The 25,066-nt window shown below is 35.5% G+C and overlaps 1 protein-coding gene across 1 annotated transcript in view; it reads right to left on the reverse strand.

The window, feature by feature from the left end:
• Positions 1-25,066, reverse strand: part of DIAPH3 (diaphanous related formin 3) — a 923,535-nt gene that overhangs the window by 421,615 nt on the left and 476,854 nt on the right. Inside the window, exons 19-20 of the mRNA XM_042781617.1 lie at positions 12,432-12,526; positions 8,114-8,215 (exon numbers count right to left, since the gene is read on the reverse strand). Of these exons, the coding sequence (XP_042637551.1) occupies positions 8,114-8,215; positions 12,432-12,526 (197 nt within the window). The remainder of the gene's footprint in view (positions 1-8,113; positions 8,216-12,431; positions 12,527-25,066) is intronic.

Raw genomic sequence — 25,066 nt, forward strand, 5'->3', positions numbered from 1 at the left:
AATTTGCAGCTTAGCACAACTCAAGTTAATTGACCGTGTTCATTGCAAACATAATTTCAAAAGTTCTTACTTTAAAAATGAAGCTTACAATTATGGGAATTCCATAGAAATATACATAATAATTATGATAAATTGGCTAAACCACCAAATTATTGTATTATAGGTAAACTATTGATTAATTGAAAACATATCACTCTTTAATAAATAAGCAAACTTAAAAATGAGCTTTTAATTCAAAAAGGAAAATGAAAATTTCAGGCATCCACAATTGTTTCATACTCTTTGGTCCAATTTTTATTTTTTCCCAATTCTCAAAGAATGTACTAGATTTTAAGCTCATTTACTCTTTTGTGTTTGGTGGGGAGGTGGATGCCAGACATTGGAAATGGTGAAAAATTGAAATGAGAAAAGTTAAAGTTTAATAACATTTATATTTGAAAAAGTAAAAAGGAAAGATAAATATTAAAAATTATAATTTTTTCCTTAATTCTTTTTCTCCACAAAAGCAAACACATTTCAAAGTGTTAGTACCACATAAACCAGAACTTAAAACAATGTGTTCAGGAATACTCATAATCAACACATGACTAAGATAGAGTTCATATTGTCCACAGTGGCTGTATTATTGCAGTAGCCTTATTTTTTGCATACCACATTCCATTTTCACTCATGTTGACCTGGAATGAAATGTATACATTGCAGGTCAAGTTTTAAGTTGACATGTCCTGAAACAGGGGTGGTTCATCTCTGTCTTAAAGTCAAAACTATAACCTCTAGCACTGGTACCTGGGAATACATTTGTTTTAACTTTTTGACCTCTAAGAGTATACTGCTTGTAAATCACAGCACTTGGGTAAGAACTGCAGAATTTCAAAGGAGAATATAATCTAGCTATTTTAAATAAACCTAAAATAACATGCCTGCAAATCTGAGCTCAGCCTTCTGTGACAGTCTTAGAACATGAGGAATAATCTTAAACCTTTTCTCTGATGATATGAAAAATAATAAAAGTTATTTATTTAATACACATAGCCATACAAGTTGGCTTCTGTTTCAGATTTAATGTGTGTGGAAAATACAACAAAACTGGAATTTTAGATACTATGATTTTAATTCAAGAGTCACAAAAAGGACAAAAACCAAACCTGTAATTAGTCTGTGCTTAAAAATAAAATTTTAATTCTCCATTATCCTCTTAGTCTCATATGGAAGATATGGCAGGTAGAATATCAAATAAGTATCAATAGAAAGACAAAGCAGTGGTGAAGCATCGGAAAATAAAGACAAGGAGGTAGCAGAGGAAAAAGGGGAGAGAGAGTGAGAGAGAGAGAGAAAGGAGGAAAGTGTACATAAAGAATTGAGTAAAAAAGTGAAAAGAATTTTTGTTTTTGTTTCTTAAGAGACATTAAGTTAAAGCTTTATAATAAAAATGATAAGACTGTCAATAAGAAAAAGTCTGCTTTTGCTGTGTGTGTTCAATTTGGAGTCTTTGAGTTTTTTTGAAGTGGAGATGGATAAAGTAGTTTAATCGACAGATAGGAAGGAATTTACCAGCAAAAGCTTACAAAATGACAAACATGGTATGTACACACAGAGTTTTTGTTTACTTAGCCAATCTGAGTTTTCAAATTATATCAAACACAATTCCATTCTGCCTCTGGAGGTTGATAAGAATATAAGTGAAGATGAAAGAAAAAACAAATAAATCATCTTCTAAAAAAAAAATAAAGCACTACTTTAAAGTGGTATTTTAAGGCATTGCCCAACAGCAAAATGATGTAAACAACCTAAGTGCCCACCAATGGATGAATGGACAGAAAAAAAGATGTGGTACATACATATAACAAAATATTACTATGCAATCATGAAGACTGAGCATGAGTTCTCAACCCATATTATATGGATGAATCAAGAGAACATCATGCTGAGTGAAATAAGTTAATCACAAAAGAACAAATATTGTAATTTTGCAAGAAAACAAGAATAGGTATACAGAGACCAATGCTTTATTAGTAGTTACCAGAAATAGCGGGGTGGAAAGGAGTCACTCTCTAGATAGTTGTTACACACTGTCGAATCAGTTCTGTCTCACAGTGACTCTATGTAGGACAGAATGAAACACTGCCCAATCCTGTGCCATCCTAACAATCACTGCTGTATTTAAGCCAGTTTAAAGTTGCAGCCACTTTATCAATCCATTGCATTGAGGTTCTTCTTTTCTGCTGACTCTCTATTTTACCAAGCATAACATACTTCTACAGGAACTGGTTCCTTCTGATAAAATGCCCAAAGTAGATGTGACAAAGTCTCTCAGTACTAGCTTCTAAGGAGAACTCTGGCTGTACTGCTTCCAAGACAGATTTATTTCTTCTTCTGGCAGCCCATGGTATAGTCAATATTCTTAACCAACACCATAATTCAAATTTATCAATTCTTCTTCAGTCTTCCTTACTCATTGTCCAGTTTTCCCATACATGTTGTGGTTGTTGTTATGTGCCGTGGAGTCGGACCTGACTCATAGCAACCCCTCCTTGGGTTTCCGAGGCGATATCACTACAGAAGTAGATTGCCCAACCTTCCTTCTGTTCCCACACATAGGAGGTGATTAAAAATATGATGCCTTGTGTCAAGTGCGCCTTTGTCCTCCAAGTCCTTTTGAACATTTTAAAGAGGTCTTTTGCAGCAGATTTGCCCAATAGAATACATCATTTAATTTATTTCTGTTTCCATGAGTGTTTACTGCAGATCCAAGTAAAAAGAAATTGTTGACAACTTCAATATTTTCTCCATGCATCCTGATGTTGCTTATTGGTTAATTGTGAGAAGTTCTGTTTTCTATATGTAACCCATACTTAATTCTGCAGACTTTGATCTTCATCAGTAAGTGCTTTAAGTCTTATTTGATTTCAGCAAGCAAGATTGTGTCATTTTCATATCACAGGTTGTTTATGAGTTCTCCTCCAATCATGATGCTATGTTCTTCTGAATATAGTCTGGGTTCTCAGGTATATGCTCAGCATACAGATTGAGTAAATTTGGTTAAAGAATACAGCAACGCAAACCTTTCCTCAGTTTAAACGATGCAGTATCCCTTATTCTGTTCCAATGACTGCCCCTTGATCTATGAATAGGCTCCACATGAGTACAATTAAGTGCTCTGGAATTTCTATTCTTCTCAATGTTATCCACATTTGTTATGATCCACACAGTCAAATGCCTTTGCACAGTCAATAAAATATAGGTAAACATCTTTCTGGTAATCTCTGCTTTTAGATAAGATCCATCTGACAGCAGCAATGATATCCCTCATTTCATGTCTTGTTTTGAATCTGGTATGAATTTCTGGCAGCTGCTTGGCAATTTACTGCTGCAACTGTGTTTGGATTATCTTCAGCATAATTTCACTTGCATGTGATGTTAATGACATTGATCAATAATTTCCACATTCTGTTGGATAGCCTTTCTTTGGAATGGGCACAAATATGGACCTCTTCTAGTCAGTTGGCCAGGTGGCTCTCTCCCAAAATCTTGACATAGGTAAGTGTGATAGTTGGAGCTGTGTGTCAATTTGGCTGGATCACAATTCTCTGTGGTTTAAGCAGTTGTGATGTGGTTATTCCCATGATGGGATCAGATGAATATGTTTTGAGCAGCCAATCCATTGAAAGGGAGTTTCCCTAGAGGTATGGCCTGCTTCCAGTATATTTATGGACATCTTGGGAAAAGAGACATTCTTCTGTGGATCAGAATTCTGTTGTACTGCCTACAACTGTCCGTGAGCGAACAATCCACCATTTGGCCTGGAGATCTTGGATTCATCATTCATTGGAGTCAATAGCCAGTATACTGCCTGCCACTTGAGCTCCTTAGCCCCTACAGCTGCACAAGTCAGGAAAAGCCTCCAGCTTGATGTTTGATCCAAGAACTTTGGACTTGCCAGCTTCTATAAGTGTGTGAGCCATTTTCCTAAGATATTTTTTTTTTTTCTCTCTCTATATATACAAGCTTTACTGGTTTTGTTTCTCTAGAGAACCCAGTTTAACACAATAAGTGAGTACTTCCAGTATTGTATCCATTTCTTGAAATACCTCAATTGATATTACTTCAACTCCTGGAGCCCTATGTTAGACCAAAGCCTTCAGGTTAACTTGGGCTTCTTCATTCAGTACCATTGCTTCTTGATCATATGCTACCTCCTGAAATGGCTGAACACCGACTAATTCTTTTGGTACAGTGACTCCATATATTCTGGATATTCCTTCCATCTCCTGTCGATGCTTCCTGTATCTCTCAATATTTTGTCCTTTTAATACTTCAACACTGCAACTCGAATTTGGTTGCAAGTTTTCTTCAAGTCTTTCAGCTTCAGAAATGCTGAGCATGTTCTTCGTGTTTGGTTTTTTTAACTCCAGGTCTTTGCACATTTAATTACAATATTTCACTTTGTCTTTTCAAGCCAGCTTTTGAAATTTCTGTTCAGCTCTTGACTTCATTTCTGCCATTCACTTTAGCTATTCGACATCCATTTTGGTCTCTTCTTCTTTCCTATCTTTTTAATGACCTTTTGCTTTCTTCGTATATGAGGCCCATGATGTCAAACCACAACTCATCTGGTCTTCAGCTATTAATGTTTAATGCATCAAATTTATCCTTGAGATTCAGGTAGGATATATCCAAGGTCGTATTTGGGCTCTCATGGATTTTTTTTTTTCATTTTCTTCAGCTTCAATTTGAACTTTTATATGAGCAACAGATGGTCTTTTCTGCTTTCGGCCCCTGGGCTTGTTCTGACTGATGATAAGCTGCTCCATCATCTCTTTCTACAGATGTAACTGATTTAAATCCTGTGTATTCCATCTGGCAAGGCCCACGTATAAAGTTGCTGTGTATGTTGTTGGAAAAAAAAAAAAGTATTTACAATGAACAGGCCATTGCTCTTGTAAAATTCTATCATGAGAGATCTGGCATCATTTCTATTACCCAGGCCATATATTCTAACAACTGATTCTTTTTCTTTGGCCATTTTGATTCTGAAAATCATATGCCAGGAATGATAAACTGAAGAGGAATGGTGTGACATTCATTGTCTAAAAGAACCTTTCAAGATACATTCTGAAGTATAATGCTATCAGCAATAGCATAATATCCATACACCTAAAAGGAAGACAAGTAAATGCAACTATTGCTCAAATTTACACATCAACCACCAATGCCAAAGAAGAAGAAATTGAAGATTTTAACCAGCTTCTGCAGTCTGAAATTGATCAAACATGCAATCAGGATGCACTGATAATTACTCTAGATAACAGACACTTGTTATATTTATTTATTTTTTGTCATAGGAAAAGCAGCACAGAATGTGGGTGAAGAGTATACAGTTGACTGAGAGGTCCATTATGGCAGTAAGGATGACACAAGAGAAAATGACATTTTTGATAAAGAATAAGATCTATGTAATATTGCAACACCACCAAAAAATGTGTGTGGCTTTCTATATATGTATATATCACTATTAGAATGTATATGCATGCATATATGTGTGCACACATAAATATTTCTATATGTATGTGTATATGCATGTATATGTATACTGGTAATTGAAATAAATCCCAAAGGGAACACATTTATGGATATTTTTTAGACATAATCAAACACCTCACAAGATTTGTTTTCTGTGCTTGAAGTTTAGGACCATAATCTCAGGAGAAAATTCAGTCAACTGGCACAATATACACCCACTTCTCACTTATCAACATGGTTAAGCTCCAAAGCCCAGACCATTTTGTGAAAACACACATTATGTGAAAATGGAGGATGACCATATCAGATCACAAAAGGGAGATGACTATATTATTATATAACTGCCAAAATACACCATTACATAATCACAAAGCCACTGAGAATCACGGCCCAAATATGTTGACACAGAACCTTAATCATCACAGCCAGCATTATTCTCGCCTCATACCTCAACATCTGTTACTTTCAGACTTACAATGCTAATGTGCAAAATAGTTGGATTTTTTACTGTTGTCATAAATGTGAAATGTCAGATAACAAGATAGACGGTAAGTGAGGAGTAAGTGTACTTCATAAAGTTTATGTTCTACATCCTAGTTTCATGAGTAGTATGTGGGATCCTAAAAGCTTACAAGTGGCTATCTAAGATACAACTATTATTCTCTCTTCATCCACAGCAAAAGAGAAAGAAGGAAACCAAACATTCAGAGAAGAAACTAGTCTACAGGATAACACTCTACAGTAACAATGACCTCATCTCCCCTGAAACTGGAAGAACTAGATGATACCTGGCTATGTCTCACAACCATTCTGATCAGGGCCACAGACAGACAGATGCTGACAGAATGGGAAAAACATAAGAACAGAATTCAAATCTTAAAAAGTTCAGACTTTCTGAACAGGTTAAGACTAGAAGACTCTCCAAGACTATCACCTAGAGATACTCTTTGAATCTTGAATCTAAACTATCCTCTAAGGTCACCTTTTAGCTACATGACAGATTGGTTCATAAAAATATCACTCATGAGTACTGAACACTTTTAATAATTTCATGATGAATGGGACAAATATCATCCACCAGCATTTTCAGCCTCTCCACTTTCTTCAGAAGCTGCTATCCTAGTTGCAGTATGATCTACCACCTGGTTGAGACCTGGATAACTGTCGAATCTGAAGAAACAGGCCTCACCTATCAATTCTACTTACCACCATTGAGGACAGAGGTTTTCTACCAAATTGTTTCAAAATCTGTATTACCTCAAAAATCTTTTTTTCCTTCATTTCCACATGCCTTCCATTACTGAAATCATATGATATCAACAAAAAATTCCAAGCAGAAAATAATTCAGTCATGAAAGGGTTTAAGAAGGGGTCAATAATTACCATAAAGGAAAGATGAAAAGTTAAGTGGACAGTGAAAGTAGACTACTGGAAATGGAACAACTAGAATGGAATTAATAAGAATTTTGATACATTTTGAAAAATGTAACCAATGTCACAGAACAATTTGCATAGCAATTGTTCATTGGGAACCTAATTTGCTGTGTAAACATTCACTGAAAACACAATAAAATATGGTGCTTTTAAAATATGAGCTAACATTTTATAATAAAAATTATAAGACTGTGAATAAGAAAAAGATTAGTTTTTGTTTGTGCTTAATTTGGGGTCTTTCGAGCTTTTTCCTTTTGTAGGGGGGCTGGGTAGGGTAGTTTATGGACAGATATGAGGGAATTTAACAGCAAATATTTAGAACATGTCAAACGTGGTGTGTACACATTTACATAATCAATCTGAATTTTCAAAATTACATCAAATACAATTTGATCTTGCCCCTGGAGGTTGATAATAATATAACTAAAGATGAAAGAAAATAAATAAGTAAATCATCTTATTTAAAAAAAAAAAACCAGAGCACTACTTTAAAGCATCACCATGATGAACGAGTGTAACCAACCTAAAAATAATAATTAAAAGGTAGAAGAAAAGAGCAAAGGAAAGAAAGCCTGATAAAAATCTTAATTTTAAGTTGCAACACAGCTAATATATAACATTGGCAAATCTTTTCACCTTTCCAGACCCCAGCTTCTATAAAATAAGAGGGCTGGCACAAGATGATTATCAAAGTTCCTCTAAGATCTTTTTTTTTAAATGTATCCATTTTTCATTCTTATTGTCAAGAACAAGACAGTATTTCTAATTTCAGAGTTCAGACTATGAGATGGACTGAAAGTAAGTGATGAGAATGAGAAAACTGAGGCTACTCTTGCAATATAGTGCAATAAATCATAACTATATTCTGTATTAATAAGAAGTGAAACTTCCATTTTACTTACTTGAAATTAAACATAAAACACAAAAAATTAAGTATATACTTTGCAAAACCCCTCACACTTCACTGATGGCCAGAAGTTCAGCAGATATTTTCAATCAAGATAATTTCTCGTGAATATGTTTATGTTAAAAAAAGGAAGATGGACATTAAATATGTGTAAGTAACAATGAGAGGAAAAGGTTGACATTGTCTTTGTCTTGTTTTGTATAGTATAAGAATCCCCTCAAAGGAGAGTTAACACTGACAAACAGGACTCACCACAACTGCAAATTGCTCAGGTTCACTCAAGTTGTTATAGTCACTCTTGAAATGAGATAATGATTCCAATTGCTCTTGATCAGGAAGATGCTTTATTAAGTTCTAAAGGTTTAAACCAAGAGAAAAAAAAATCTTCATTAAATGTACTTTTCTATTTTTAGGGGAAAAAATATTAATAAACTGTAAGAAGGAACTGAGTGAAGAAGTTAATTTTCAGTCTTATTTCTCAGTAACCTCCATTATACTAAACCTGAAGCTACATTCCCTGTAACAGTAAGCTACATTTCCTCTTCTCTAACAGTGTTACTATATATTCAAATCAAGCACTACTGAATGTTTATTTGATCAGCCATATACTTAAGAAAGGAGACCTCTATCTATCCCAAAAGTACAGTTTCCTCACCTGGATAAAGTGATTCACTACTTTTTGGCTTAGGGAATGAAATCTCAAAAATTTCAGGTGAAACCAAACATATTTTAGGACGTCACTCAGGTATATAAAAGAAATCATCATTTTGCTACTAAAAAGAGAGCTAAAGAATAGAAAAGAAATCAAGGGAATTTTAAGGGCAGTGCTTGCAAGATATGACAAATAGGATAATGATTTTAAGAATAAAAACTGAAGGCATTTCTAAAACAAAGACAAAGTCACTTTTCTAGTGTAAAAGAAAATTTAAAAAGGCACTGAAGAAACAGGATGATAGAGCTTGCAGGTAAAATGCATATAAATAGATCCTTTAGGAACTTAAGTGTCCATGATTGTAATAGGCCTTTGCCTATCTGGAGTCCAGAAACCACCAGCTCATTTAGCTGCTCTGTCTCCTTTGTCCATGAGCAGCCCTCCACCAGCCACAGGTTTAGATAAGAGAACAGCTGACAATGGCGAGGGCCAACGGAATGCACATAATCATGCTTTCCTATTAGTGTTTAAATGATTAAACAATCCCTTGGACAAAGTCTAGATAGACCTTCTGAATGAAAATAAAAACAATTTTAATAGTGTTATAACCAGTTAGTATACTGAGAATAAAATTAAGAAACAAAAGAGTGAATGGTACCCATAATTTCAAATTATAGGGTTGGTACACAAATTATAGTATCAGTACAGTATTAGAAATTATAGTATCAGTAAATTTTGTACAAGCCCAAAGTCAAATTCCAATTAGAATTAAGTCCACATCATGTTATATACACCATGGGGGAAAACTCCTCAAATGTGGTATTAAAACAGTGTTACAGACTACTATGTATTAAATTAAAGTAGTTAGATCAAAGACCAAGTTACTGACTCACTGTGTACCTTTGGACAAAAACTTGGTTAATTGGGTAAAAACAAAACAAAACAAAATGAAAAAGTGGCAATTTAAGGTCATCTTTAGGGAAAAAAAAATTCACTACTAATATTATCAAGTTGAATTTAAACAATAAAGGTATACAATTTTACCATATAAATAGAAATGTCTCTCAATGGAACTGCCTGAAGACCAAATGACCAGGTTATGTTTTCTTTTAACCATTGCAGTTGATACCTGGGTTATTTGAGCTATTTATTGAATTGGGCCTCTGAATTTCTTTAGTGTGATAATTTTTTTTTTTTTTAAAGAATACCATCCCATTAAATCCCCTTGGATATTTTTACTTAAGATATAATTAGATTTTACTCTTTCATGAAAAATTTACTAATTTCATTAATTTTGCTTGCTAATATAATAAAACTACTATAATTTTTAAGAATACACACTTAACCTTGCTTCATTTCTCTCCTTCCTGTATATAGTACTGTATATATCCCATACCCTTCACAGTTTCTAAGCTCCTGCCATGCACACCTAGGTTGACCCTCACAGCTCATGCTATTATCATTGTAGGAACAATTATTTTTCATTACATTACTCATATAATCTCCTTCCCTCTTCTATGTCCGTATCTTACTCATCTTAAGTGCCCCTGGCTCCACACATACACAGCTCTAGAATTTGTCCAACACATTATCTAGTTTTAAGTCAATTTTGAGGAGCTCTGGTGGCATAGTTCCTAAGGCATGTGACTGCTAATCAGAAGGCTGGCAGTATACAGCTATGTCTATCTTGACCTATAACTACATACTTAATTGTCATCTCCTTTGCCAAACTATAAATCCCCAGAAGGTAAAATCTGTGTCTCACTGAGCCCAATACAATGCTCTGCATATATGGGAAGCATATTTAAATATTTGGTAAACAAATTAAATACTAAAGACTGATGGGTAAACATGGGGAAAATAAGCAAGAATGATGTGGAAAAAAGGCATTAAAAATAGCATACTACTGACCTTTTTTATGAAATAAACAAATATATAAATAGATAACTCAAAATAAAATGATGACAATGAGTAAAGTCCACTAAAATGATGATTATTACAAAACAATGTTCTGTTTTCATGCTATGTTCAAAATAGGTACTGCTTCACTTTAAAATTAGGAATCTATTTTTTAAATTAAAAATGAACATTCAAATAGCATGAAATTCCAGTTTTTAAAAGAATATATGAAGGCCTTGAATATGTCCAAAATGAAATTTTAGATTTTTAAATCTGTAAGTCTGGTTTTATATTTGATAAGTGTGGCACACAGAATAATGCCCCTCCACTCAAGATGTTCATGTCCTAACCCTAAAAACTGTACAGAAGAAGGGCCCATGAGCCAAAGAATGCGGTCTCTAGATGCTAAATAAGATGAAAAAGGATGATGAACACATATTCTTCCCTAGAGCCTACAAAAGGAATACAGCCCTGCCAAAATCTTGATTTTAGCCCAGTAAGACCCACATCAGACTAATGATGTATGCATAACAATGTAAGATAATAAATTTGTGTTGTTTTAAAAGTGTGTGGTAATTTGTAACAATAGCAGTAGAAAAACAAAAACAAACCAAACTCTGCCAGAACCAATCAATTCTGACTCATAGCAACCCCATTGGGTGTCTGAGGCTGTAAATCTTTCCGGAAGTAGATTGCCCCATCTTCCTTCCATGAAGCAGCTGGTGGGTTTGCACCATCAACTTTCTGGTTAGCAGTCAAATACCTTAGGCACTGCACCACCAGAGCTCCTTTTAATAGAAAACCGATACATAATAAATTATGTGTATCCAAATGTTCTTTGGACAAAATACATTTTTTTTCAATTCTATAAAAAAAAGGCAAGTGATCATCCAAAATTTTCATGTAATCAAGTTAAAGTTACTCTGAAAATATTTATTTACCAAATGCATTATAAAAGCCACAGAGAAGTATTAATTAAGAAGACTTTCTTAAAAGAACCTGGAATCTACTCTAAGCAAGAAGGCACATTCAAAAGCATCCATAAGAAAGGCAAAAAATTTTGTAAACAAACTGCTTGAGGAAAAATGCTTAAATAGGGTGGTTGAATTAAGCTATTTATGAGTCTCAGAGGCTCACAGCACAAGTCGCTAATGAGGCTATATCAGCATGCATTTAGAAGACAGGATAGAGACTTAACCAGAAAAAACCTTCTGAGGTCACTACTTATTAATGATAGAATAAAATGTCTAGAATAATTTTAATTGCTTTTTGAAACTAATAAATAACTTTTGGTTTCTTTTTATTGCTAAAAAATCATTTCTGTTTTCTTACATTCATTATAACACTAAAAGGAAGTAAACCGAAGAAATTATTCTCTCACTATATAATTTGTGTTTGATTCAACTTTAAATTCTATCAATATACATATTACAGATTTCTTATGTGGAATTCACCAAACGACATTAGAACCACAGTAGTTTACTTTAAATAATATTTTAAGAAACAACAATAATCTATCCTTCTGAATGAATTCAGAACACTATCACACAATCTCTAACACTCATAGGAGCAGGAGAGACTCAAGGAAGGGTTGTTGGTAGAGGTAACATTAAATAAAAACATCCTCAAACTTCCAAAACAGATATTAATACAACTTTATAAGACATATAAATCTGAGCAAAACACATTTTAAAGAACTGTAGAAACAAATTTAAATTGACATATTACTATAAGAAACAGAAACATTGATGTAAAATTAACCAATTTGCCATTCAAAAACAAGTCATTTAAAAATAATTGAAATGTAATCATTTTGATAGCATTATATTTAGTTTGCAGTTAAGAGAAGATGCAGTTTTATCTCCTGGCAATGCAGAAGTTATGCTAAAACTAATTATGCAGCAATGATTTTCCAGTTGAATGATTTGGGTTAAGAATTTTGCTTCACTTACTGATTTCTATTTAATGAGAAGCTTGCAATGAAATATTGGAATTTAAGCTCTCTGCCTGTTTGTTTACCTGAATCATAGACTCCGCCAACTGTGTTTCATTGACTTCCAATATCATCATTTTGATTTCCTCATATGGCACACGAAAAGAGCTCAGGAAGATTGCTAAGGAAGTAAAATAGGAAGAAAAAGGGGGGAGGGGTTCATACTGAATTCAGTAAAAAAATAATTTGAGATGTACTTCGACTTCTAAAATCAGAAAAATATTCTGTAAAACAAAATTTTAAACATTTAACATAACTGCTACAGGGGACTTTCATTAGCACATTCTGTACTCTTCTGTTCCAGCTCTAATGTTTAACAACACTCCTATATTATTATACTAGTCGCATAGTGGCTAAGACACTTGCCTGCTAACCAGATGACTGGCGGTTCAAACCCACCAGCCACTCCTCGGAAGGAAGGTTGGGCAATCCTACTTCCGTAGTGATACTGCCTCGGAAACCCAAGGAGGGGTCGCTATGAGTCAGGTATGACTCGACGGCACATAACAACAACAACAACAGTCATGAGGCTGATTTTTAACGCTGTATTAGCCTACCATGGGTATGATGCCAATATTCATGTGATGAAAACTGAAATATGTTTGGGACATTATAAAAATACCACATTATAATAAAAAATAAATAAAACCTCAGTACAAAACCAAACACCAAACCCACTGCCGTCAAGTCAGATCTGACTCATAGCCACCCCTCCTTAGGTTTCTGAGGCAGTATCACTATAGAAGTAGATTGCCCAACCTTCCTTCTAAAGAGTGGCTGGTGGGTTTGAACCACCAGCCTTCTGGTTAGCAGTCAAATGCCTTAGTCACTATGCCACCAGAGCTCCCAAACCTCAGTATACACATGTATTGTTTGTCTAAATGTGTGTGTCACTAGCATATATGAAATATCCCAGCCCAACTAAAGACTTCAAAACTATTATTTTAAGAAGGCTGCTAAGCAATGCATTAATACTTTAACTAGCTATAGAAACACTTCACTATTCAAAACATTGCAGGTAGTATGCCAAAGAAATTAGCCTTTGAATATAACTGACGCTTAAATATCTGATTTTAGAAAACACATTTTTATAAAAACATGTCCAAATGGATTAGATAACATGTTATAAATGAGAATTCCAACTATTATTTCAATTTTTCTGATACCTCAGATATCTACTGCTATTATATAATGGTTTATCCAAATCTATTGAGTTAGAAAAAAATGCTTTCACAGTATTAGATATAATGCTTTTAACATTCCTCTTTCTCATAATATCCTTATGTCTCTTCAGTGACAGATGTCACTTCTTGAATACATTTAAAACTAGCTACATATAGCCTGTTAATTTATTTTATATAGTGAACTTCTATTTGGTGTGTAGGTATTTCCATATAAAGACAGTATTTTTCATAACATCCAAAAAGTATGATCTGCTTGTCTTTTAGACTATAGGTTTATTATAGACTCTTGAAGATATCACGTATTATCTATAGATGGTTAAGTCTATTATACTGTAAGTTCAATCACCAATTTCATTCACATATTTCTGAACCCATGTCATAAATATGGAATGTTGTTGTTTGTTGTTATATGCCGTGGAGTCAGACCCAACTCATAGCGACCCCTCTTTGGGTTTCGGAGGCAGTATCACGACGGAAGTAGATTGCCCCATCTTCCCTCCAAGGAATGGCTGGTGGGTTTAAACTGCCAGCCTTCTGATTAGCAGTCAAAGGCCTTAAGCACTACACTACCAGAGCTCCTAGAAAGCACGAATGTGATAAACTCAACCTTGAGTTTAACAGACTTTTGGTGACAGAAACAAAGGATCTAAATGACATGGTAATAGAAAGACATTAACAGAATTAAAATGTATAATCCTACAGTAGAAAATAGAAAGCTTAAAAATTTAGAAACAATAAAATCTCAAAAGTCTAATGAATAGAAAATAATTGACAGAGATGAAAGAAAATCTAAATCTTTACATTTATATACAACAAATTGCAGATGGTTATAAAGATATAAGTGTTAACAAGAAAAACAAATGCTAAGAGAAATTTAATATGGTTAATTAGCTCAACTCTTGTACTTTTTAAGAATAAAAGTAAATTTAAAGCATATGAAAAGACTAATACTTGAAACCATAAAAGGAAAATGCTAATCTCAAAGCATATAAAACAACTAAAAAAAAAAAAAAAAGTATATGTGAACTGCTGTATGCAAAGTGAATTTACTCTGTAAATCTTCACCCAAATCAAAATAAAAAAAAAAAAAAAAAAAAACAAGCAAGCTGAAGGGAAAACCTGCCTCAAGATTCACAGAGCAGTATTTTTCCTTCAAAGCACCCGAAACAATTAGAATACCAGATGATTCAAGCAGAAAAATGGGCAAGATGCATGTAAAAATAATTAAAACACTAAGAAATAAAAATGGCACAAAAAATAATAATAGCATGTAATAAATTCAATCACAGACACAAGCAAATTAAGAAACCTAGTCAAGGCATTTCTAGAATACAAATCAGAAACCCTGAAAATCTTAACATCCTTTGAGAAACAATACATTCCACTCAACAAATCCAGTATATGGATATAACAAGAAAGGGAGAGAAGCTTATACCTACCAAATAATGTATTTTTTTATGGTACTAATAAAACTGACATAACATGGTAAAGAATATAATTACATAGGAATAGTATTGATGTACAAGAGCATTCACCATATAATGTTAAATACAAAACTAGAAAGGATAGAATACTTTTGGAGTATAAGTAGAAGAGAAAACAAAAATTTCATATTTTAGGCAGTATGATGCAGTGGTTAAAGCATTCGGCTACTAAGCAAAAGGCTCGCAGTTCAAATTCACCAGCTCTCCACAAGAGAAAGATATGGTCGATTACTTCCTTAAAGATTTATAGCCTTAGAAACTCTATGTGGACAGTTCTACTCTGGATCAGAGTCCACTTGATGGCAGCGGGTTTGGTTTGGTTTCATTGCAGAAGAGAAAGACACCTCTGAATACCTCTCCACTTCAAATATCTGAAAAAGATGGTCTTAAATGCATTGTGAGCTGTTTTAAAAAAGGAAAGCAGGAATCCTGGAAAGTTAGCTGAGAAAGTGTTTGTAATCTTGGAAACCTTGACCACCTAACATCATGGTTGTATATTGAGCAAAATAAACGAGATAAACCCTAGTGCTTGGCCAAGGCAGAGAATCTAATAGAAGACTTCAGTATCAAGCTAGAACAAAATAGGGATTCTCCCTCTGTGTAAGAGAAAAGAAGAAAAATATTTGCTGTAACTGAAGAAAACAGGAAGAAAATGTGGAAGTACTAGAATAGGAAAAAAAAAATCTCCTCGGTATTACTTTAACAAACCAGAATTATTTTATGTACCTAATGTAAGCTACTTACACCAAAACGTACTGTCATGGAGTCAATGCATAGCAGAACAGCCCCATAGGGTTTCCAAGGCTGTAAATCTTTAAGGAAGCAGACTGCCTCCAATTTCTTCTGCACAATGGCTGGTGGGTTTGAATCACTGACCTTTGGGTTAGCAGCCCCATGCTTTAATCACAGCATTACCAGAGTTCCTAGATACTTATCTACTTATACCAAAAATATCAAACCCACTGCCATCTAATTAATTCTGACTCATAGTGAGCACCACTGGGTTTCCAAGAATTTATATCCTTTTTTTTTTAAATTTTTATTGTGATTTGGGTGAAAGTTTACAGAACAAATTCATCTTCCATATAGCAGTTCACATACACTTTGTCTCATGACATTGACTATAATTTCCCACATTCCAACAGCTCCCTTCCCACTTCCTCCCCAAGTTACCTCTTCACTGTGTCCTCCCCTCCTATGCACCCCTGCCACCTGAGCCCTCTCCCAGTGCATACACAGTCCTTCTATCCACCCATGATTGATCTCTCCAAGGAGTATATCTAACTAATATAAATGCTCAGCTCATACTACTGTCTTTTGTTTGGCTGGAAGCCAAAGGAGTGGGTTCAATTCCAGACCTGAAGAGAACCTAGGGGCCACAGTCTCAGGGGTTCCACAAGGCTCAGATCAGTAAACCTGGTCCTTTTTTCTTTTTTCTTTTTAAATGATACTGAGTTTTTGTTCCACATTGTTCTCCCACTTTATCCAGGATCTCCTATGTAGATCTGCCTCCAAGTGGCTGACAATGGTAGCCAGGCACCATCTAGTTCTTCTGGACTCATATTTATATAGGCAAAGGATCTCATGGTATAGCAGTCCCTTGGACTAATTGTTTCCATGTGTCTTTGGCTTTCTTCATTCTTCTTTGTTCTAGATGAGGTGAGACCCACCATTGTATCTAAATGGCTGCTTGTAAGATTCTAATTGCTACTTGCCAAAGTAGGATGTGGAATGATGTTTTTATGTAGTATGTTATGCCAGTTGAGCTTGAGGTCCCCTGCAACCGTGGTCCCAAGCCCACAGGTCCAACTACTTGCTCACTCCAGGCAGCGAGGCCAAAAGTGACTATAACTTTATACCTTGTCAGATCTACTACATACCTGGAAATTTTTAAAGAACATACAAATACACTTCTAGAAACATTATCTGCCAACCCTATCTGGGCACATTCCCCCCTACACAGACATACCTAATACTTCAGAGTGTCCACCCATCTATCCATCCATAGATCAATGTTTGCTATCACTGACAATGCATTACTCTATGTGCAGAAGTGTTCATCTTTATTGTTTGTACCTCCTATGCACCTCTCTACGTCTTCCTCTTCCTCAATGCCATCATGTTGATCACTCACTTTGGGTACACTGTCCTTCCCTTCACCCAAATCAATACTTGTCTCTACAGGTATCACTTTGGTACCTGTCCTTCCCCAGCCCACCCACCCCCAGTAACCAACAAAGAAAATTTCCATCTATATAGAAACTTTTCCTTGACATTTTACAATAACAGACTAATACTATATTTGTCCTTCTGTGATTGACATCGGCATAATGTCCTTCAAGTTCATCCACGTCATGTGGTGTTTTGCAGATTCTATATTATTCTTTAGGGTTACATAGTATGTCTGTTTTATGTATGTACCATAGTTTGGTAATCCACTCTTCTGTTGATAGGCACCTAGGTTGTTTCAACATTTTGACTATTGTAAATAGTGCAGTGATGAACATAGGTGTGTATATATATATCTGCTCTTGTCCTAGCTCGCACTTTAGGATATATACTTAGCAATGGCATAGCTGGGTCAAATGGTACTTCTAATTCCAACTTCTTAAGGAATTGCCATACTGCATTCCACAGTGCTTTTATCATTTTACAGTCCCACCAGCGGTGTATGAGAGTCCCAATCTCTCCACGTCCTTACCAGCATTTGTTATTTTCTGTCATGTTGAACTTAGCTACTAGTGCTGGGGCATGATAGTATCCCACTGTTGTTTTGATTTCCATCTCTCTAATGGCTAATGATCATGAACCATTCTCCATGCGTTTTTCGGCTGCCTGAATACCCTCTTTGGTGAAGTGTCTGTTCATGTTGTCTGCCCATGTTTAATTGGATTATTTGTCTCTTTGTTGTTGACCTGTTGGCATTTTCTATAACTTTTAAAGATAAGTCCTTTGTCAGAAATGTCATTGCCAAAAGGTTGTGGTTACTGTTTGGTCACAGCCAGCTACTCAGAGGGACTGAGTAGTTGAACCTGTGGTCTTGGGACCATACTTGCAGGAGACATCAACATCAATTGTCATAACATACTATACAAAACATTGTTCCACCTCCTACTTTGGCAAGTAGTGACTGGGATCTTAAAAGCTAGCAAGCTGCCATCTAGATGCAACGATGGGTCTCTCTTCATCCAGAGCAAAGAAGAATGAAGAAAATCAAAATTCACAGAAACAATTAGTACTAGTCACTGGTACACCATGCAGTCTGCAGCCTATATGACTATGAGACCATAAGAACTAGATGGTGCCCGGCTACCACTGTCAACCACTTCGAAGGGGATCTATGTAGGAGATCCTGGATAGAAAGGGAGAACAATGTGGAACAAAACTCAAAATCATTTGGAGAAAAACAAAAAGGGGGGGGGGGGGGAAGACCAGGCTTGCTGGCCCGATACAACCTGGTGGAACCACTGAGACTATGGCCCCTAGCTGCCCTTCAGGTCTGGAATTGAACCCATACTTATGGTTTCCAGCCAAACAAAGTAGAGGCATATGAGTTGAACATTTACCTCAGGTAGATACACTCCTTGGAGAGAACAATCATGGGAGAAAGAAGTGCTGCTTATTCACAGTGAGACAGCTCAGGGGGCAGAATGTATAGAGGGATGGACACTGGGAAGAGGTAACTATTGGGAGGAAGTGGGAGGGGAGCTGTTGCATTGTGGTAAATTGCGGTAAATGTCATGAGATAAAGTGTATGTGAACTGCTGTATGGAAAGTGAATTTGCTCTATAAATCTTCACCCAAATCACAATAATAATAATAATAATAATAAAAAGAAATGTCATTGCCAAATATTTTTTCCCAATATTGTTGACTCTTTTGGAGAATCCTTTGGAAGCACATAAAATTTTCATTTTCAGAAGACCCCATTCATCTAATTTATCTTCTGTTGTTTGTGCATTTTGGGTTATGCTTGATAATCTATTTCTGCCATATATTAAGGGCCCTAAAATTTTCCCTATATCTCCTTGAGGAACTTTATAGATTTAGGTTTCACATTTAAGTCTTTGATCCATCTGGAGGTAGTTTTTGTGCATCTTGTTTTATTTTTCTGCAAATGGATATCCAGTTTTGCCAGCACCATTTGGTAAACAGACAATCTCTTCCTCATTTAATGGATTTTGGCCCTTTGTCAAAGATCAGCTGACCATAGGCTGATGGGTCTATTTCTGCATACTTAATTCTATTCCATAGGTCTATGTGTCTGTTGTTGTACCAGTACCAGGCAGTTTTGACTGCTGTGGCTGTATAGTAGGTTTTGAGATCCAGGAATGTGAAAGCTCCTACTTTGTTCTTCTTCTTCAATAGTGCTTTAGTTATCCGAGGACTCCTTCCTTTCCATATAAAGTTAGTGATTGGTTTTTCCATATCCCTAAGGAATGTTGATGAGATCTGGATTGGGATTGCATTGAATGTATAGATTGCTTTGGGTACAATTGACATTTTCAAAATGTTCAATATTCCTATCGACCAGCATGGTATGTTCTTCCATTTATGGAGATCTCTTATGATTTCTTGAAGTAGTCTTTGTTAGGTTTCTTTGTACAGATCTCTTGTGTCCCTGTTAAGATTTATTCTCAAGGAGTTTATTGTTTTGGTAGCTATTGTAAACAGTGGGAGCTCTGGTAGCATAGTGCCTAAGGTATTTGACTGCTTACCAGAAGGCTGAGGTTCAACATTTTGTTGAAGATTTTTGCATCTACATTCATGAGGGATATTGGTCTGTAGTTTTTCTTTTTAGTGATGTTTTTGCCTGGTTTTAGTATCAAGGTTATGCTTGCCTTATAAAATGAATTAGGAAAGAGTCCAACCTTTTGTAAGTTTTGGAATAGTTTGAGTAGGTTTGGTGTTAGTTCTTCTCTGAATGTTTGGTAGAATTCTCTGGTGAAACTGTCTGGCCTAGGACTTCTTTTTGTTGGTAATTTTTTTTTATGACTTGTTCAATTCCTTCTATTGTTACGGATCTGTTCAACTTTTCCACCTCAGTCTGTGTTAGTTTAGGTAAGTAGTGTGGTTCTAGAAATCTGTCTGTTTCTTCTAGATTTTCAAATTTGTTGGAGTACAGTTCTTCATAGTATCCTGATATTATCTTTTATATTTCATTTGGTTCTGTTGTGATGTTGTCCAATTCATTCCCTATATGTGTTATTTGTATTCTCTCCATCTTTTTCTTTTATAAATTTGCCAGGTGTTTGTCAATTTTATTAATCTTTTCAAAAAACCAACTTCTGGTCTTAATTAACTAGGCTGTATATCTTTATAGAAGCAGACTGTCTCATCTTTCTCCCATGGAGCAGCCTGTGGGTTTGAACCACCAATCATTTTAGTTAGCAGTGAAATGTCTTACTCACTATACCACTGTTGTTGTTGTTGTTCTTATATGCCATCGAGTCAGACCCAACTCATAGCAATACCTCCTTGGGTTTCCAAGGCAGTATTACTACGGAAGTAGATTGCCCAACCTTTCTTCCAACAAGTGGCTGGTGGGTTTAAACTGCCAGTCTTCTGGTTAGCAGTCAAGTGCCTTAGGCATTACACTACCACAGCTTCTACTAGAGTTCTTTAAGCTACCTATAGAACTCTGGTAGCATTGAGGGTAAGACGCTTGCCTGCTAACCAGACGGCTGGCGGTTCAAACCCACCAGCCAATCCTCGGAAGGAAGGTTGGGCAATCCTACTTCCATAGTGATACTGCCTCGGAAACCCAAAGAGGGGTCGCTATGAGTCGGATTTGACTCGATGGCACATAACAACAACAACAACATAGAACATCTACATTAATTTTAAGAAATCCCAAGACTGGTGACAGAAATGAAAAAAAAAATCTTCTTTGGAGAAACTCACCCTCTTAACAGGTCCCAAATATATTTGCAGCTAAAGTTCTAACAGTACAAGAAATTCTTAGTCCATATCACAAATTTCACACAAACTCTTGCAAAGATACCATGAGTAAAAGCCAGGAAACAAATGGAAGCAGAAGAAGATAAGCAAAGATATTAAATATTAAAATACATTGCAGAAAATAAATATAAAATCATTATGTCTAATGCATTTAAAGAAATAAAAACAAAGCTTGAGAAGTGGGGCAGGAAAGCAAGACCTCATTAAACACAAGAACATTTTTAAAAAGAAAAAAATAGAACTTTTAAAAATAATGGAGTCCCAGGATGGTGCCCACCTCTCGTCTGTCAGTTTGTTGTACTGTGGTGCCTTACGTGTTGCTGTGAGGCTGGAGACTGACACCAGTATTTCAAAATCCTTCAGGGTCACCCATGATAATCAGGTTTCATCAGAGCTTCCAGACTAAGACAGACTCAGAAGAAGGAAGGGGCTATCCACTTCTCAAAGAATTGGCCAGTGAAAATCTAAAGACAGCAGTGAAACACTGTCTGATACATTACTGGAAAAGTTCATGAATAGTCCTGAAACACTGTCCATTGTGGTGTCAGAAGATGAGCTCCTCAGGTAAGAAGACACTCAAAAATACAACTGGGAAAGAGGTGCCTTCTCAAAGTAGAGTTGACCTTAATGACACAGATGGTGTAAAGCTTTCAGGACCTCCATTTGCTCATGGAGGACAACTCAAAATGGGAAGCAACAACTGCAAACATCCATTAATAATTAGCACATGGAATGTATAAACTATGAATTTAGGGAAATTGGAAATTGTCAAAAATGAAATGAAACACATAAAGATCAATATCCTAGTTAGTGACATGAAATGGACTGGTCAAACGTTTTCTGCAAGAGAACATACAAATATTTAAACCTTTGCAATAATTTGTAGATTCCAGAGTTTCTCTCTTTACAACTCTAACACCCACTCAAGAAAATCCATAAACATGATTCTTAAAAAATTCTGAGCCTTCTCTTGATCAAGAATGGCTATCTATCTTTAATGATGGGCCTAGAGACTTCCCCAAAACCTCCATCATCAATTCAAAATACAGAGAACCTAACTCATATTTACATAAGTAAGTAAATAAAGGAACAAACAAAATTTAGACCATTTCCTCAAAATTCTATAGAAGATTTTAGTTAATCTGAAATAAATTATCTAGTATGGTTCTATCATTTTCTTCTTCATTAAACTTTAGAAGTGACTCTGTCCATTTTGGGAGTCTCTGGTAGCATAGTGCCTAAGGCATTTGACTGCGAATCAGAAGGCAAGCAGTTCAAACCCACCAGGCACTCCACAGAAGGAAGACTAGGCAATCTATTTTTGTAGAGATACCACCTTGGAGACCCAAGGAGGGGTCACTATGATTTGGAACCGACTCAAGCCTCAATGGCAGTGAGTTTCTCTCCATTTTAAAATCAGTATTCAACTACTTACCATTGCTTTTCTACAATGTATCTCATTCATAAAATAGTTATAACTATCTTAAGACTCTTTCAAAATGCAACATCTAAAGGCTCTCTGAATACCACAGACAAAAATCAGCTATGAATTAAACGACAAAGCATAAATCATTAAACTTGCTACAATAAGATAGGTCAAAGATAATTCTTGAGTGGATTACATCACAATATGACATGGTATAGATTTTGGAAATTTGATTTTATATTTCAAAACATGTTTAACAATTAAATGAAGGTGATACATCATTTCTAGCTAATGCAAAGAAGACAAGCAGGATCCTTTTCTATGGTAAAACCAAGAAAAAAAGAAACCATCACTGCCATCAAGTCAATTTCGACTCATAGTGACTCCTTTGGGTTTCCGAAGCAGTAAATCTTTATCGAAGGAGACTGCCCAGTCTTCCTTCCATGAAGTGGTTGGTGGGTTTGAACTACCAACCTGATAAGCAATCAAATGCCTTAGGCACTAAGCCACTATAGGTGCTTTTCTTTTCCATGGTAATGATGTGATGTTGTTATCTGGAAACAGGAACAGATTTATACTATATTCACTCACATGAAGCTCTCTGGTAGCTCAATGGTTAAAGCATTTGGCTGCTAACCAAAAGGTAGCAGTTCAAACCTACCAGCCACCCTGCTGGAGAAAGATGAGGTAAGACACCCAAGAGATTCTCTAGCTATGATATAAATTTGAATATCTATCTACTGTGGTTGTAGTAAGGATTAAAGGGCTAAGTACAAAACTACCACACAAAGGCAATTGATAATTGCTAACTATTATAATTAGAATTGAAATCTTATTTAGTACATGTTCTGTAATTTATAAATAATTCTAAATAATTTATTCAACAAGTCAAATATTCAACTTTGAGATGGATATTTAAGCTAATTACCATGGCTGAACCATCTGTAAAAAAAAAAATTCTTTTAAGAAAACATTCCTTCAGGAACTATAACAATGCTGTTTAGAGTTGAGACAAAAAATTTGTAATGCTGGTTATGGACATTTTTTAAGAGAAAATTCTATTTTTTAGATCACGTTGTTGTTGTTATGTGCCATTGAGTCAATCCCAACTCATAGCGACCCCTCCTTGGGTTTCCAAGGCGATATTACTATGGAAGTAGATTGCCCAACCTTCCTTCCGAGGAGTGGCTGGTGAGTTTGAAGCGCCAATCTTCTGGTTAGCAGTCAAGTGTCTTAGGCACTATGCTACCAGACCTCCTTTTTAGATCATAGTGTACAGCAATTTGTGATATAACTTGGTACCACAGTACTTAGTGAACTAAGACAATGTTCTCTTAAGATGATAGCTACCTGAAATGTCTGCATAATATAACCATCTCTCCATATCTCAGTGGTCTGATAGAAGAACAAAAATGTATTTCCAATTCATAGAGTTACTCATCATCCTCACACCAGGATGGTGGGTACCATTCTGACTGCCAGTCTGGGTAGCACGGGAAAGAACACTGAGGCTTCTCGTATCAAAAAGTAAATGTTTCCACCAAAAAGTGATGCTACTTCCACTTATAATTTCATTGGTCCACATAAGTCCCACACTCACAATATGAAGAGGATGAGGATGTGAAATCAACTTGTGCTTGAAAACACAGACTTAAATATTCACTAATGGAGAGGTTTGCAGGCTTATATAATAGAAACGGGATTGCCTTCTGTCCCAGCAAGTATGAAAGGAAGGAAGTACACTTTCAGGAGAAGAATGTCAACTCTACCTTTTCCACACACTGCATCCAACATAACTCTTTTAATCAATAAAATGGATCTTTATTCTCTTACCAGAGAATTGTTTTATTCCAACACTTTTTAAAAGCTCCTTTGAGGTATTTAATAATTGACAGAGAAACTAAAATTCATGTTAACTCTTCATCCCTGTAGATTTTCCACATAATATCCTCTTTGCACCATCAGAAAGTAATAAATAAAGATTATATTACTTCAGCTCCAATAGGAAACGATCTTTATATGGAGTTAGAAATAAGGAGTAAAAATGCTTGGCCTCTTCTGCCACAGTAATTTAGTCAGGAAGACAACTCAAGATTCAGTATTTAGCTCCTGTAATAACAACTAAATCCAAATTTCCAGTCAGTACTTGGTTCAAACCCACCAGCCACTCCTCGGAAGGAAGGTTGGGCAATCTACTTCCATAGTGATAATGCCTCGGAAACCCAAGGAGGGGTCACTATGAGTTGGATCAGACTCAACAACAGTGAGTTACTTTTGACATAAACCTTTGACCTGTTCAGATGGAATAATGGAATTTATTTCTTCCATTATTCTTATTTCCAGCATTACCTCAAACTACATTGTATGTGAACAAATATCACAAATAACAGAAAATCAGAGGTATAAAAGATAGAACATATTGGCATTTTTTTTCCGAAGTAAGATGTCATCATCTCAATTCCTTAATTTGTTATTTTTACACTTTAAAATAGGACTTTATTTATTTATTTATTTTAAGAGCTTGTTTTACATTCAAAGTCATGCATACATTTAGTTTCATTCCCCATTTGCCATGTCCAACCCTAACCCAGTCTCCTCCCCTCCCT

This window comes from Orycteropus afer, unplaced genomic scaffold, assembly GCF_000298275.1.
Source record: "Orycteropus afer afer isolate SDZICR_OR568_19922 unplaced genomic scaffold, OryAfe1.0 scaffold00138, whole genome shotgun sequence".
In the NCBI taxonomy this organism is placed as follows: domain Eukaryota; kingdom Metazoa; phylum Chordata; class Mammalia; order Tubulidentata; family Orycteropodidae; genus Orycteropus; species Orycteropus afer.